At 41.2% G+C, this 13,486-nt stretch overlaps 1 protein-coding gene across 1 annotated transcript; it reads right to left on the bottom strand.

The window, feature by feature from the left end:
- Positions 1-310: 310 nt before the first annotated feature.
- Positions 311-13,271, bottom strand: NDUFB2 (NADH:ubiquinone oxidoreductase subunit B2). Its single transcript, XM_071215313.1, has 4 exons — positions 12,622-13,271; positions 2,955-3,099; positions 1,623-1,721; positions 311-392 (listed from the first exon to the last, which is right to left on the bottom strand). The coding sequence occupies exons 1-3, from the start codon at positions 12,717-12,719 to the stop codon at positions 1,647-1,649; spliced, it is 318 nt and encodes a 105-aa protein (XP_071071414.1). The 5' UTR covers positions 12,720-13,271; the 3' UTR covers positions 311-392; positions 1,623-1,646.
- Positions 13,272-13,486: the final 215 nt, after the last annotated feature.

Raw genomic sequence — 13,486 nt, 5'->3', positions numbered from 1 at the left:
TTTTCACACTAACAATACAGATATAACTAAAACATGAGCTAGGTAGACAGACAGTACAGCACTATTGTTTTAAGTGTAGGCTTTGGAATCAGACCTAAGCTCAGCTCACACACTAGTTGTGTGACCCTAAACAAGTTACTCATCTCCTTCCATGTCAAAGTCCTCATTGGTAAACAGAGCTAATGCCTACCAACATCATGGGGTACCCAAGAGGATTCGCTTAAAAGAGTATCACTTAGCACAGCAGTTGGAACATAGGATATAATCCACAAAGGGTAGTTGTCATCAGAAACATCCATAACTCAGTTCCTCATTCTTGAGCAAGCCACTTTAATTTACGACTTTAATTTACAATATGAAGTCTGTAATTTCTTGATATTCTCACCTGGCTCCTGCAGGAAAACAAAAGTAGAAAATTTTAAGTACTTTTCAATAATTCAAATCCATAATTCTTGATTCTTGAAGCACTTACTGAACACAGATTACATGAATAGCCTTGAAGAGAAAAGAAGCAAAATCAGTCTGCTCTCTCAAAGGGTTTATAATCTAGTCATTAAACAAAATGTTAATGATTGTGTATGGAAATATTGGATAGTTTTTAAAACATTTTACCAGAGCCTCAAAATAAAAGAGACAAAGACTAGTATTATGGGAAGACAGAAAAAGAGATCAGTATTGGTTAGACATGTTAACATAGACAGTGGAAGGCCTCGTAAAGACTGGAACTCCTGACTGTCCATAAGCAAAACTAGAGACACAAAGACAAGCTGTGAAACAGCTTACCTGTGTGTCCTTGGATGACATTTTATCCCATCCTCCTCATCCCTAAATACTCAAAACTTGCTGTTATGGGTAATGCCAATATACTGTTACTGATTAAAATTTTAATAGTAATTCTAGTAGTAAGATTTAATTCCAACACTTAACTATCACTTAATGCTTAACTATTCTTTAAACCAATTTCTAAGACATTTTAAATCATAGCAATTACTAAAATGCAATTATTCATTTAAAAACTGTTAAATGAGAGTATTTTAACCCCTGAGGATTTGGGGGTGGGGAAATCCTAGTACCTCCCTTTGAAAGAAGAAAAACTCTGTCTTCCTGATCTTAAAAATGAAAGGTCCATGACCTTTTGCTGTCTGAAGAGTTATTTTTACATACAGTTTCATAGAGTATCTTCGCATGCGGGATCTTCCCATTTTTGTCACTACTGACTTAAACACTGAGGGTAGAAAACTGTATTTTGCAACGATAAGTGCATTTTATTTATGCATTGTAAACCCTATATCTGTCTTGTTTACAATTGTTCCCTGTGCCTTGAACAGACCGTTGGTATTGGTCAATGGATGGATAAATGGGGCCCTAAATTGCAACAAACCCTAGAAAGAATAATTTTTTAGAACCTACACTGAAAAGGAAGATGAGACCAAAAATGTGGAGAGGGAGTGGTGGCAAATAATAACGGCAGAAATTAGACAAGTGATATGGTTAATTGTGCCTTGTGTAGTTAGAATATGTGCTATTTCTTTAAGACCATCACAGATAGAAAAGCAAAACAAATGATGCTAACAAGGCTAAGATGACTTTTTAAAAAAAATAGAAATTTTGGGTATACTCACTTGTAAAGAGTTGAGTCTACATTTTCAGTCTTCATCATCAGGAGGGATACCTAGTTCTTCATCTGTCCACTGGGAAGGATCTGGATACGGAAAGTGACCCTGGTGACAACCATTTTAAAAAGGTCAAGAATCTATGAACCATCCAACTGATTAAATTTAATGAGAAATCTTGGAAGAAAAAAAGGTGATATGGCTAACTGCCATTTCACAGGAACAAATTTAACTACTTTAACTATTTGATGGCTCAACTGTTCTTCAATCTGCCCATTACTGGCTATAGCCTGAATTTTAAAAGCCTCCCCATTTGTAGCTATCAGCCTGAGCCAACAATATGTATTTGTGACAAGGGATGGGGAAATGGAAGCAACAGATTTCAAAGACACCCCATATCTTAGCTATGTCTTGATGCCCTGGCAAAATATAAATGTTTCAAACTCTCCTATCATTCCTGCTGTGAGATTTGGGAGCCCTGAGTTGACTTCATCTTCTTCAATCCTAATCTAAGGTCATCTGGCTTCATCATAATTTCATGCCAAATAGTGATATATATTTCTGACAACTGACCTACAATGAATATGCATGTTATAAATAGTAAATGTACTGCCAGCTCACAGACCACCTAAGCAGCTCCTTACAGGGAAAGGCACAGAGAAGTTCTAAGAGAAAGTGTTTATTAAGCAATCTGATGCTTCTAAAACTGGTACACTGTTTAAATTTAGGATTTTTTTCCTCTCCTAGAAACAAAGCCTGATGTACTAAAATTCAAAATATTTTGGATCAGCACAGATTCCAATATCTTAAAGGTTTAATTCTCTAGAGAATAGGGTCTGCAAATGTGATAAAAAGCTGTTGAGGCTAAGGACATGTTAGAACATCAGCAGTAACTAACTTTCCTCCTCAAGACAAGGCAATCCACATCCATCCCACCCAAACCTGGCTGCCCTAGGCCTCTGGAGAAACTGTGTGACATTCATCCTTTAAAGGAATTTAAGTGTGAAACAGTGGAAAACTGGTAAAAAACACACACGCATCCTTGACCTACCAATGAACCCCTAGTTCCGAAGGTAAAGAGTTAGCTTCAAATGTGGCAACCTAAAAGAAACCACAAGAGTGGACTACTCTTGAATGTCCATTCTCAAATAGAAAGGGTCAGAAGACACGTTTTCATTAAATAATGGAACTCCTTGCATAGACATATAGAAAACATGGTGGCAAAGGGATATTTCCAGATAGAAAAATGGTCTACAAACAGAAAACTAAGCACGCTAAGCTATTAATACATCTTCCCTTCCCCACCCAAAAATAGGACAAAAATTATTCTCCTGTACTTACCAGCACAGCATCTGAATCATGCCAAAAACGCCAGAAAATCCAAAACCACATGACTGCACTGAAGAACTCAGCCTGAATCACCTGGGATCTGGTCAGCTGAGGAAACTGCCTATAGCGAGGCTCAATGTGGACACCACCTCCAGCACTACAAGACAAAAAGGAAAAGGTGCTCAACAGCTTGCTGCATCTTTAAAGTATTAAGCCATTCAAAACTTGGAGTTAAGAAACTAAGCCTGACATTTCTCATCCCTTCAACAAAACAGAGACAGGGGGACAGAGGTCCACAATCCCTTAAAATACCCATTTTTCCAAAAGCTTTTTTTAAACTCTGTTGCAGCAAAAACTGACCTGAATTGACAAGAGGCTAATTATGATTTTCATTCTGTGGCTATTCATGACTACTAATGTGTTGTTGATTACAAGGTATTGGCCCCAAGGGTTTTGGGTTAAGAGATTGTGAACCTGGAGTAGTAGGTCAATACTAGTATTTATTCAGAAAAAGAAATCAGCAAATTTATTATGCTCTCTTTGGCCCTCTATTTCAAAGTCAAATTATGTCCTCTTCCCTATTATAATCCTTATTTAAAAACCACTAAAGAAAAAAAAACAATCAAAAATAAAAAACAAAAAAAAAGAAAAAAGAAACACAAGAAGACCACTATATAAGAATGAAAACTCAATAAATCCCCTTTCATATGCTAATAAGTCTGAACAAGGTAATGAACATTAAATAGTAAGCTTGAATCAAGTTTCTGTTTGTTTTTTCATTCAGACACTGTTGACAAGCTGTGCATACAGTTCATAAGGGCCAAAATCACTTTATTCAATAGTTGAGCTATAATTATTATCAGTTGACTGTAATTTAAATGATGAAATCTGTACTTAATAGGGATATTTCAAAGTCCTATTCAGCAGCTAATAGAGGCTAATACACAGAAATGGATACAAAAATTCAAAGAGAATTCCTGTATTAAAAGGGGTTCACAAATTTCAGTCCAGGTAAGTTAAGAATCAGCTTATATAATAATGTTCTCTTTTGCATAGGACTAGAATGAATGCCTGTACCAAACTGCACTAAAATTTCCTATCTGTAAAATGTACTGTATAGTCATAAAAAGGAACGAAGTTCTGATACATGCTACAAACCAAACATGGACAAACCTTGTAGTTTATTATGCAGAGTGAAATGAGCCAGATATGAAAGAACAAATGTTGTATGATTCCATTCATATGAAATACCTAGAACAAGCAAATTCAGAGAGACAGAAAATAGATCTTAGAGGTTACCAGGGGCTGGGAGGAGAGAGGATGGAGGAGTTATTCTCCAAAAGGTAGAGAGTTTTCTCTTTGGGGCAATGAAAAAATTTTGGTAAAGGATGGTGTTAATGGCAACACCAGATCGTGACTGTAATTAAAACCTTAATAGTTGGAGACTTCAATACACCACTCTCAGGGAAGCAGACTTGGCCTAATGGATAGGGCATCCGCCTACCACATGAGAGGTCTGTGGTTCAAACCCTGGGCCTCCTTGACCCGTGTGGAGCTGGCCCATGCGCAGCGCTGATGCACGCAAGGAGTGCCATGCCACGCAGGGGTGTCCCCGTGTAGGGGGTAGCCCCACGCGCAAGGAGTGCCCTGCCACGCAGGGGTGTCCCCCGCATAGGGGAACCCCACATGCAAGGAGTGCGCCCCATAAAGAGAGCCGCCCAGTGTGAAAGAAAGTGCAGTCTGCCCAGGAATGGCACCGCACACACGGAGAGCTGACACAAGATGACACAACAAAGAGAAACACAGATTCCTGGTGCTGCTGATAAGGATAGAAGCGGTCACAGAAGAACACACAGCAAATGGACATAGAAAGCAGACAACTGCGGGGGAAGGGAGGATGGGAGAGAAATAAAAAATAAATCTTAAAAAAAAAATACACCACTCTCAGCATTGGACAGAACATCTGGACAGAGAATAAATAAGGAAACAGCTTGAGTAATATGATAAATGCACTAGACATAACAGGCATTTATAGAGCATTACACCCCAAAACAGAAGGATATATATTCTTTACAAGTGCTCATGGATCCTTCTCCAGGATAGATCATATTTTGGGTCACAAAACAGGTCTCAATAAATTGAAAGAAAAAAAAAAGAAATTATACAAAGAATTTTCTCTGATCATAAAGGAATGAAGCTGGAAATCAATAATGAATGGAAAAAGAGAAAATCCATAAATATATGGAGATTAAACAACACTCTTAAATAATCAGTCAAAAAAGAAATTGCAAGAGAAATCAGTAAATATCTTGAGATGAATGAAAACAAGAACACAACGTAATAAAACCTATGGGATACAACACAGACAGTGCTGAGAGGGATATTTATAGCCCTCAATACTTAAATTAAAAAAGAACTAAAATTGAAGACCTAACTACACACCTGGAGGAACTAGGAAAAGAACAGCAAACTAATCCCAAACTAAGTCAAAGGAAATAAACAAGATTAGGGCAGAAATAAATTGAGAGAAAAACCAAAAGTTGACTCTTTGAGATCAATAAAATCAACAAACCCTTAGCTAGCCTGACAAAGGAAAAAAGAGAGAAGACACAAATAAATCAGAAATGAGAGGGGGGACATCACCTCTGACACTGCAGAAATGAGAGAGACATGAGAGGATACTGCCAACAAACTAAACAACATACCCTAGAAAAAATAGAAAACCTCAACAAACCAATTACAAGAGATTCCAACAGTCATCAAAATCTCCAACCTCTCTCTAAGCTGAACTCAGCATTTAAATGCATTCCCTTTCCCCCAGCATGGGACATGACTCCTGGGGATGAGTCTCCCTGGCGCCAAGGGATTACTACCGAACACCAACCAGCAATGCAACTGGAAAAAGATCTTGACCAAAAGAGGGAAAAGGTAAAGACAAATTAGTTTATATGGCTAAGAAACTTCAAAATGAGTCGGGAGGTCATTTCAGAGGTCACGCTTATGCACATTTAAGCAGGATCTCTTTGACTGTCAAAGTAGATACTACTCCAAGTAGCAGGGGTCCTGAGGGCTCTGGAGACGTCCAGATACTACAGTCAGGGCAGACAGCCCTGGAGTTTGGTGCCTTGCCAGTGGGCTCTAATTTGGAATTTATGGTCCCCAGTGTGACAGAGTTGGGCTCATTTGTTGTTTCCCTACACATGGCCCTTTTGTCCTATTTGAACCTATAATTAATACTAGAGTTGGTAGGTATACATCCAAGAGACTTAAATCTTTGGGCTGTCCAAGTGCCAACTGGCCCTGAATCTCAACAGAGTTGCAACACCTACTCTTCAGTTTTACTGATCTCACCTATGACAACTAACATGGACGTGATGATGGACAACTACCATACCAAGGAACCAAGAAAGTCTATAACTGCAAGGGAGCTCCAGCCAACCTTACTGTATCACAGACCCAACTCAATTAGAGGTAAGAGTGGACATCACCATTCCTGAATCCTCAGGATTGGGGAATGAACTAAGGACTAAAATAGGCTGACTGATATTCTACTATCAACTTATTGTGATTATAATGATGGAAGAAATTATATCATTGATGTGGAGGCAGTAGCCACTGGAGGTTCTGAGGGCAGGGAGAGAAAAAAACAGGTATAATACAGAGACATTTTGGGGACTCAGGAATTGTCCTGAATGAGACTGCAATGACAGATACAGGCCATTATAAATCTTGCCATAACCTACAGAATTGGGTGGGAGAGAGGGTAAACTACAATGTAAACTTCAATCCACACTTAGTGGCAATGCTCCAAAATGTGTTCATCAATTGCAATGAATGTACCTCACTAATGAAGGATGTTCTCAATGTGGAAAACCATGGGAGGTGGGGGAAGCGGGGTATATGGGAGTCTCCAATATTTCTTATATGACATTTGTATAATCTAAGTATCCTTAAAAATATATAAATAAATATAAATAAATAAATACCTCCCCAAAATGAAAGCCCATGACCAGATGGCTTCACAGGTGAATTCTACCAATCATTCAAAGATGATCTAATAGCAAGCTTGCTCAAGCTCTTCCAGAAAAGCTTGCCATTTGTGATTCAGGCAGCTAGTTAGATTATCAAATTAATAGGAAGGACACAGTATAAGATTTTTATTGCTTAGATACTTCACCAGAATAATTCATCAGGATAATTTTTTCAGATGACTTCCTAGTTTTCCATGAACACCTTTTTCTCCATCAGCTGTTTGTACATAAATATGATGTTCCTGGTTCTTTTATACTTTGTTACTTATGCTTTAGTGGGAATCCTTTTTTGAGTTACTGTGTTCACATTATTATTGATAGAGACTACGGATACTTTACGTTGTCTTTGGCATTTAGAACAAAGTTGTGCTTTTTGCCTTTAAATCAAGTCTGTGTTTTGTATGTTGTGTAAACAGGTTCAAAATATAAACAAAACCAGATGGTGTATAGAGAAGGCAGGAATAGGTTCATCTTTTACTGTGGATGTTTATCAAACATTTGCTTTTATTTTATTTCTCTTAGTTATATAAAATATCCAGCTGCAACAGAATGTATGGGATATCTACCCAGGTCAAAATGTTTTTTAGAGTTCATATACAATTGAGGCAAAAAATAGACACTCTGTAATAACTCAGCTATTATCATTTTTATTGAAAGTTTGAAAAGAGAAAACAAAAAGCAGTAGGATCTCATGGCACCCTGGCTGGCCCTGCCCCCATCCCTCACAGCCTCAGCAGGGAGCCAGCCTATGCACCCAGCACATATTCCTGGTTCTGGTTCGAGAGGGAACAGAGTAACCCTCATTTACATACTGGAAGCATGTATGTCTGGCCCAATGGGCCTGGTGGTTGGGATTCATGGTGCCAGAACCTGTCCTGCATGTATAAGGCAAATCACAGAGCTCTCCTACAGAATGATGTGAGAGCAAGTTAAATCATGCTGCCTGGAGCAAGGGATCGCTGGCTTTAAGACATACAGTGCAGTGCCCAGGACCATGAGGAAACTGTTCCCTTGAGAAGAGGGGACATTCGTATCTGTGTAAACAGGGAAATCCTAAGACCAAACAAGGAAATCTCAGGCTAAACGGGGAAATCATAGGGCCAAATGCACATGCCCAAGATGATTCCATATGAGTAGAGAGATGGAAATTATGAAAAGGAACCAGAGCTGAAAATCACAGTAATGAAGTCATTAACTTTCTACAGGAGTTCAACAGCAGGTTGGAGCTGACAGAAGAGATTCTGTGAACTTGAAGGTAATTGAAATTCAGTGTGAGGAACTGCAAGATGAATGAAGAAAAGTGACCAGAGCCTGCAGAATCTGTGGGACACCATCAAATGTACCAGTGTACATACAGTGGGTTCCAGAAGAAGAAGAGAAAGGTACAGAGAAAATATTCAAAGAAATATTGGCTGGAAACTTCCCAAATTTAATGAAAGACATGAATATACATGAATAAGATGCTCAACAAACTCCAAAAGGATAAACCTAAACAGGCCCAAGTTGCAGCATACTTCAGTCAAACTGTTAACTGCCAAACAGAATTCTAAAAGCCACAGAGAGAAGCAACATGCCACATATAAGGAAAGCTCCATAAGAGTAAGTGCTTATTTCTCACTGGAAACCCTAGGGAGGTCTGCGGTTCAAACCCCGGGCCTCCTTGACCCGTGTGGAGCTGGCCCATACACAGTGCTGATGTGTGCAAGGAGTACCCTGCCACGCAGGGGTGGAGTGCGCCCCATAAGGAGAGCCATCCAGCATGAAAGAAAGTGCAGCCTGCCCAGGAATGGCACTGCACACACAGAGATCTGACACAACAAGATGACGCAACAAAAAGAAACACAGATTCCCGTGCCACTGACAACAACAGAGGCGGACAAAGAAGAACACGCAGCAGATAGACACAGAGAACAGACAACTGGGGGGTAGGGGAAAGAAATAAAATAAATAAATCTTAAAAAAAAAAAAGAGAGATGCCGAGTTCTGCAGGTTGAAAGGAAAGGACAATAGACAACAGACTGAAGCTGCAAGAAGTAAAGCTCTCCCAAGAGGCTATCGATATAGGTAAATATAAATGCCAGTAATGTTCTATTTTTGGTTTGTAACTGCACTTTTTACTTCCTACAGGATCTAAAAGGCAAATGCATAAAATGTAATGATAAATCAGTGGTTTGGGACTCATAATATATAAACATGTAATTTGTGAGAACTACATAAAGATGGGGAATAGAAGAGTATGGGAACATTGTGTCTACTCCTGAAATTAAGCTGGTATCAAAGAAAAAGGATTGTTACATACTTAGGTTGTTAAATTTGAGCCCCATTCTAACTACAAAGAAAATATCAGAGAACATACAAACTCACAGAGACAGAAATCAGAGTACATGTTGTCAGGGGTGGGGGACAAGAGGAATGGGGAGTTAATGCATAATGGCTGTAGAATTCCTTTTGAAAAGATGGGAAAGTTTTAGTAATGGAAGGTGGTGAGGGTACCGCAATACTGAGAATGGGCAAGTTTATGCTGTGTATATACTACCACAATTTAGAAAGAAAGAAAAACAAAGAGACAATGGCAATTAAATGCAATATATGATCCTGGCTTGACTCTAGCAAGGGAGGAGAAAGACTCAGACATTATCAGGACATATGAAAAAATTGGAAAACAGACTGTGTAGCAGTTTAATTGATGAATTCCAAAAAGAAAAACTGGATTTGTTTGTAAACTGATCTTTTCCTCTGGGCATATTAGATTACATTGGAATCATAGGTCTACTTAATTAAGTAATTATGGAAAACTCTTGTGCCAATTTTGATGTTGGAGTCCCAGGAGGTAAACACATAGAGGAAAGAGAAGCAAGCCGCAGGCAGGGAGGACCCCAAGAAGCCTGAACCTTCACAGACCTCAGCAGCCATCTTGCTCCAACCCGTGAAAACAGACTTTGGTGAGGGAAGTAACTTATGCTTTCTGGCCTGGTATCTGTAAGGTCCTACCCCAAATAAATACCCTTTATAAAAACCAATCAATTTCTGGTATTTTACATCAGCACCCCTTTGGCTGACTAATACAGACTGTAAGCTTTACATCAATGTTGAATTTCTTGAACTTGATAACTGTATTTGAGGTTACATAAGTGAATAATCTTGGTCTTAGGAAATGTGCTTAGCAGTACTGAGTGTTCAGGAACGATGATGTATACAACCTACACTCAAGTGTTCAGAATATGCCTTGATGGATGGACTGACAGATGGACAGACGGATGGATGGATGGACAGAAGGAAAAAAGGAGAGATAGAATAAAAAGGCAAATGTGGCAAAATATTAAAATTGGTAGGTCTGGGTATCTGGGGTGGTAGGGTTGTATTTGAGTTCTCTCACTAGTTCGCTTACCAATCATCACACTCAGGATCTTTACACTTGCTATCTCCTTTGTCTGAAAGCCCTTTCCCTGGGATCTTTGCATGGCTGGCTGCTTCTCATCACTCAAATCCTAGTTCAAATCCAATTCTCTCAGAGAGGCATCCCCATGTCATCCCTGGTACAATAACCAATCCAACCCCATCCCAGGCACATTGTAGATCAGTCCCCTGCTTTACTGTCTTCATACCACTCAAGAGTACCTAAAAATTTTCTTACTTTCTATTTGTGTCTTCTCTCCAGAATGTAAGCTACATTATTTTCCTTGAATTCTGCTCAACCCCCAGCACTTAGAAAGGATCCTGGCATATATATATATATATACACACACACACATATATAAGATGCTCTATAAATACTTATTCAATTAACACACACTTTGACATAGTGTGTGTTATGGAAGTACCAAGACCTCTGCAAAGAGAAGCACTCCCCGATCTTCACCACAGGGTCAAGGGCTCTCGCTGGCAGCTCCCCCTAAATGTCTCTGCTTAATTCACACATGGCTTTTCCTTCTGTGACCCCACAACTATCCCAGCCCCATATCCTTAATAGATATGTGAATTCAGGCAGGTCACTATTTTAATTTTCCTAAGCCTAGTTCCTAATAATAATAACAGTTAAATAATACTCAACGTAGTCTTTAATAGGTGCCAGAAACTGTTTTGAACATTTTAGAGAATGGTAATTCACTTAGTTCCCTAGGAAATCTACATTATTATTCTTCCATATTTTAGATGAGGAAACTGAGACATTAAGAGATGAAGAGGTGGCAGACTTGGTCCAGTGGTTAGGGCGTCCGTCTACCACATGGGAGGTCCGCGGTTCAAACCCAGGGCCTCCTTGACCTGTGTGGAGCTGGGCCATGCGCAGCGCTGATGCACGCAAGGAGTGCCATGCCACGCAGGGGTGTCCCTCGCGTAGGGGAGCCTCACGGACTAGGAGGGCACCCCATAAGGAGAGCTGCCCAGCGCGAAAGAAAGTGCAGCCTGCCCAGGAATGATGCCACACACACGGAGAGCTGACAATACAAGATGATGCAACAAAAAGAAACACAGATTCCCGTGCCACTGACAACAACAGAAGTGGACAAAGAAAAGAAGACAATAGACACAGAGTACAAACAATGGGGGGGGGCAGGGGCAGGGGAGAGAAATAAATAAATAAATCTTTTAAAAAAAGAGAGAGATTAAGAAACTTTTCCAAAGTCATATAAGAGTGTGGCAGAGATGAGATCTGAATACTGGCAGTCTGGAGCAAGAATCTCACACATAACCACTACCCTACACTGACTCTTGGTAAAGTATGGGTGATGGTCTAAGGAGCCTGGTACATCACCTGCAAAAATCCTGTGTACCAATTTTAGTCCTGCTGTTAGCAAATCTCTCTGCACGGATCACTCCTTTTTGGAAGGCATGCCCTCCCTTGGCTGGCTTCCCAGCACCATTCTTTCCCGTCTCATTCTTGAGCTACCTCATGGGTAACTCTTCTTTGCTTACTCCCTAAATTCCAGTGTTGTCCAAGAATCCACCTTTGGCTCTCTTCTTTTCCCACCCTCTGCACTCTCAGCGAGTGATTACCTCCATTTCCATGACTGAGAGAACTAATTCTCCACACCACAATCAGAGTTATTTTTCAGAGTTAAAATCTGGCCATATAACAACTTTAAGATTTCTCAGCGTCTACTATCGCCTCTATTCTAAACTCCTCAGCAAGGGACCAGGATCCTCTCCCAAGAGTTACAGCCTCACCTCTGCCATTCCCTGCCTCTCACACTTGACGCTTCAAAACACACCTTACAGATTGTTTCCTATGCCTGGAATGCCCTTGCCTGCCCTTTACCAACTCCTGCTCTACTTTCCAGACTTAGCTCAGGGTCGTCCGGCCATTCAACTGTAGACTTCGCGAGAGAAGGAAACGTATGGCTCTCCCTAATAGAGTGATGGCTCGACAGTCAGTACTTAGCGTCTGCGGAACGAACCTACTCTTTCCGCCTCTCTTCCCTAGCCCTAGCGTCGGTGAGCCGGAGCGCCTAAAGCGGCGTCCCTTGACGGGGGTCCCTCCGTTTCTGAACAAGAAGGACCACCCCACCTGCGGCTGAACTACAAGACCCAGCATGCCCCAAGATGGAGGTCGCTCCGGGTACCCGTATCCGCTCCAGGTGCCCTGTATCAAGGTGACGGCGTCCCGGAGAATCGCGCAGGCGAGACTTCGCCCTCACGCCGATACTCACTGACGGACTCCACCGCCTCCAGTTGTCCGCTCGCGGCAGCCCCTGAAGAGACGGCCTCCAACGCGAACCAAAGGCGTCAGCCGTGCCAGAGACGACATGACGCCCTGCGGCTAGACGGCGAACACCAGGCCGCACCGCCTCCTCGGACGTCACTTCCCACGGGGCCCCGTCCCGCCGGGTCGACGTGAGCGGCGTCATCCACTCTGCCGAGGGGGCAGGAAACCGCTGTTCCTGCCTTAAAGTATAACCAGTTCGCAGCCTTAGCATATCAGTCCCTTTCCTGGTATGGAAAACTCTACAGCTGCTGTCAGAGAGCGCCTGAAAGCATGAACGGGCCCGCAACACCTCTTCTGCTAACGCGTTTGGTGGCGGGTCTCCCCTCTGAAAATGCTGGTGGTTTAGGCTGGCGTACGCGTTGCCAAGAGACGGCTCCGACGAGACCCGCGCCAGGAAGAAGCCACTCGTTTTTCATCCCGGAAAGTGTTGTTTCAAGGCTCTCAGAGAGACTTGAGGATTTTCTAAAAGATTGTTTCTTGCCTAGGACTGTCTGGTCCTCAGTGCTTCTCTTCAGGAGGTCGTCGGTTTTGTTACATTTTTGCTAAGAAGCCCTGACAATGTCTGATCTTGCTCCTTCCTGCCTTTGCTGACCTAAACTTTCACACCTGGAACTGCTACCTCTTCCTGCTCGTCCTTTTTAAATTGCTCTCCAGACCTTCTTATGTATACTGACCAAATCTTTTCTGAACCAGTATTCCTTACCAAAGCTGTATTCTTTTATCCTTCTCTCCTCCAAGAGGTTCACAATGGTATCATTAAGTGTTCATTGTGTTAAAAGAAAAACTTTTCATGCAATTTAGGATCTCAC

Source organism: Dasypus novemcinctus, chromosome 5, assembly GCF_030445035.2.
Source record: "Dasypus novemcinctus isolate mDasNov1 chromosome 5, mDasNov1.1.hap2, whole genome shotgun sequence".
Classification (NCBI taxonomy): domain Eukaryota; kingdom Metazoa; phylum Chordata; class Mammalia; order Cingulata; family Dasypodidae; genus Dasypus; species Dasypus novemcinctus.
Note: the sequence above shows the minus strand (reverse complement) of the source record. Positions and strands in the feature narration are given on the sequence as shown.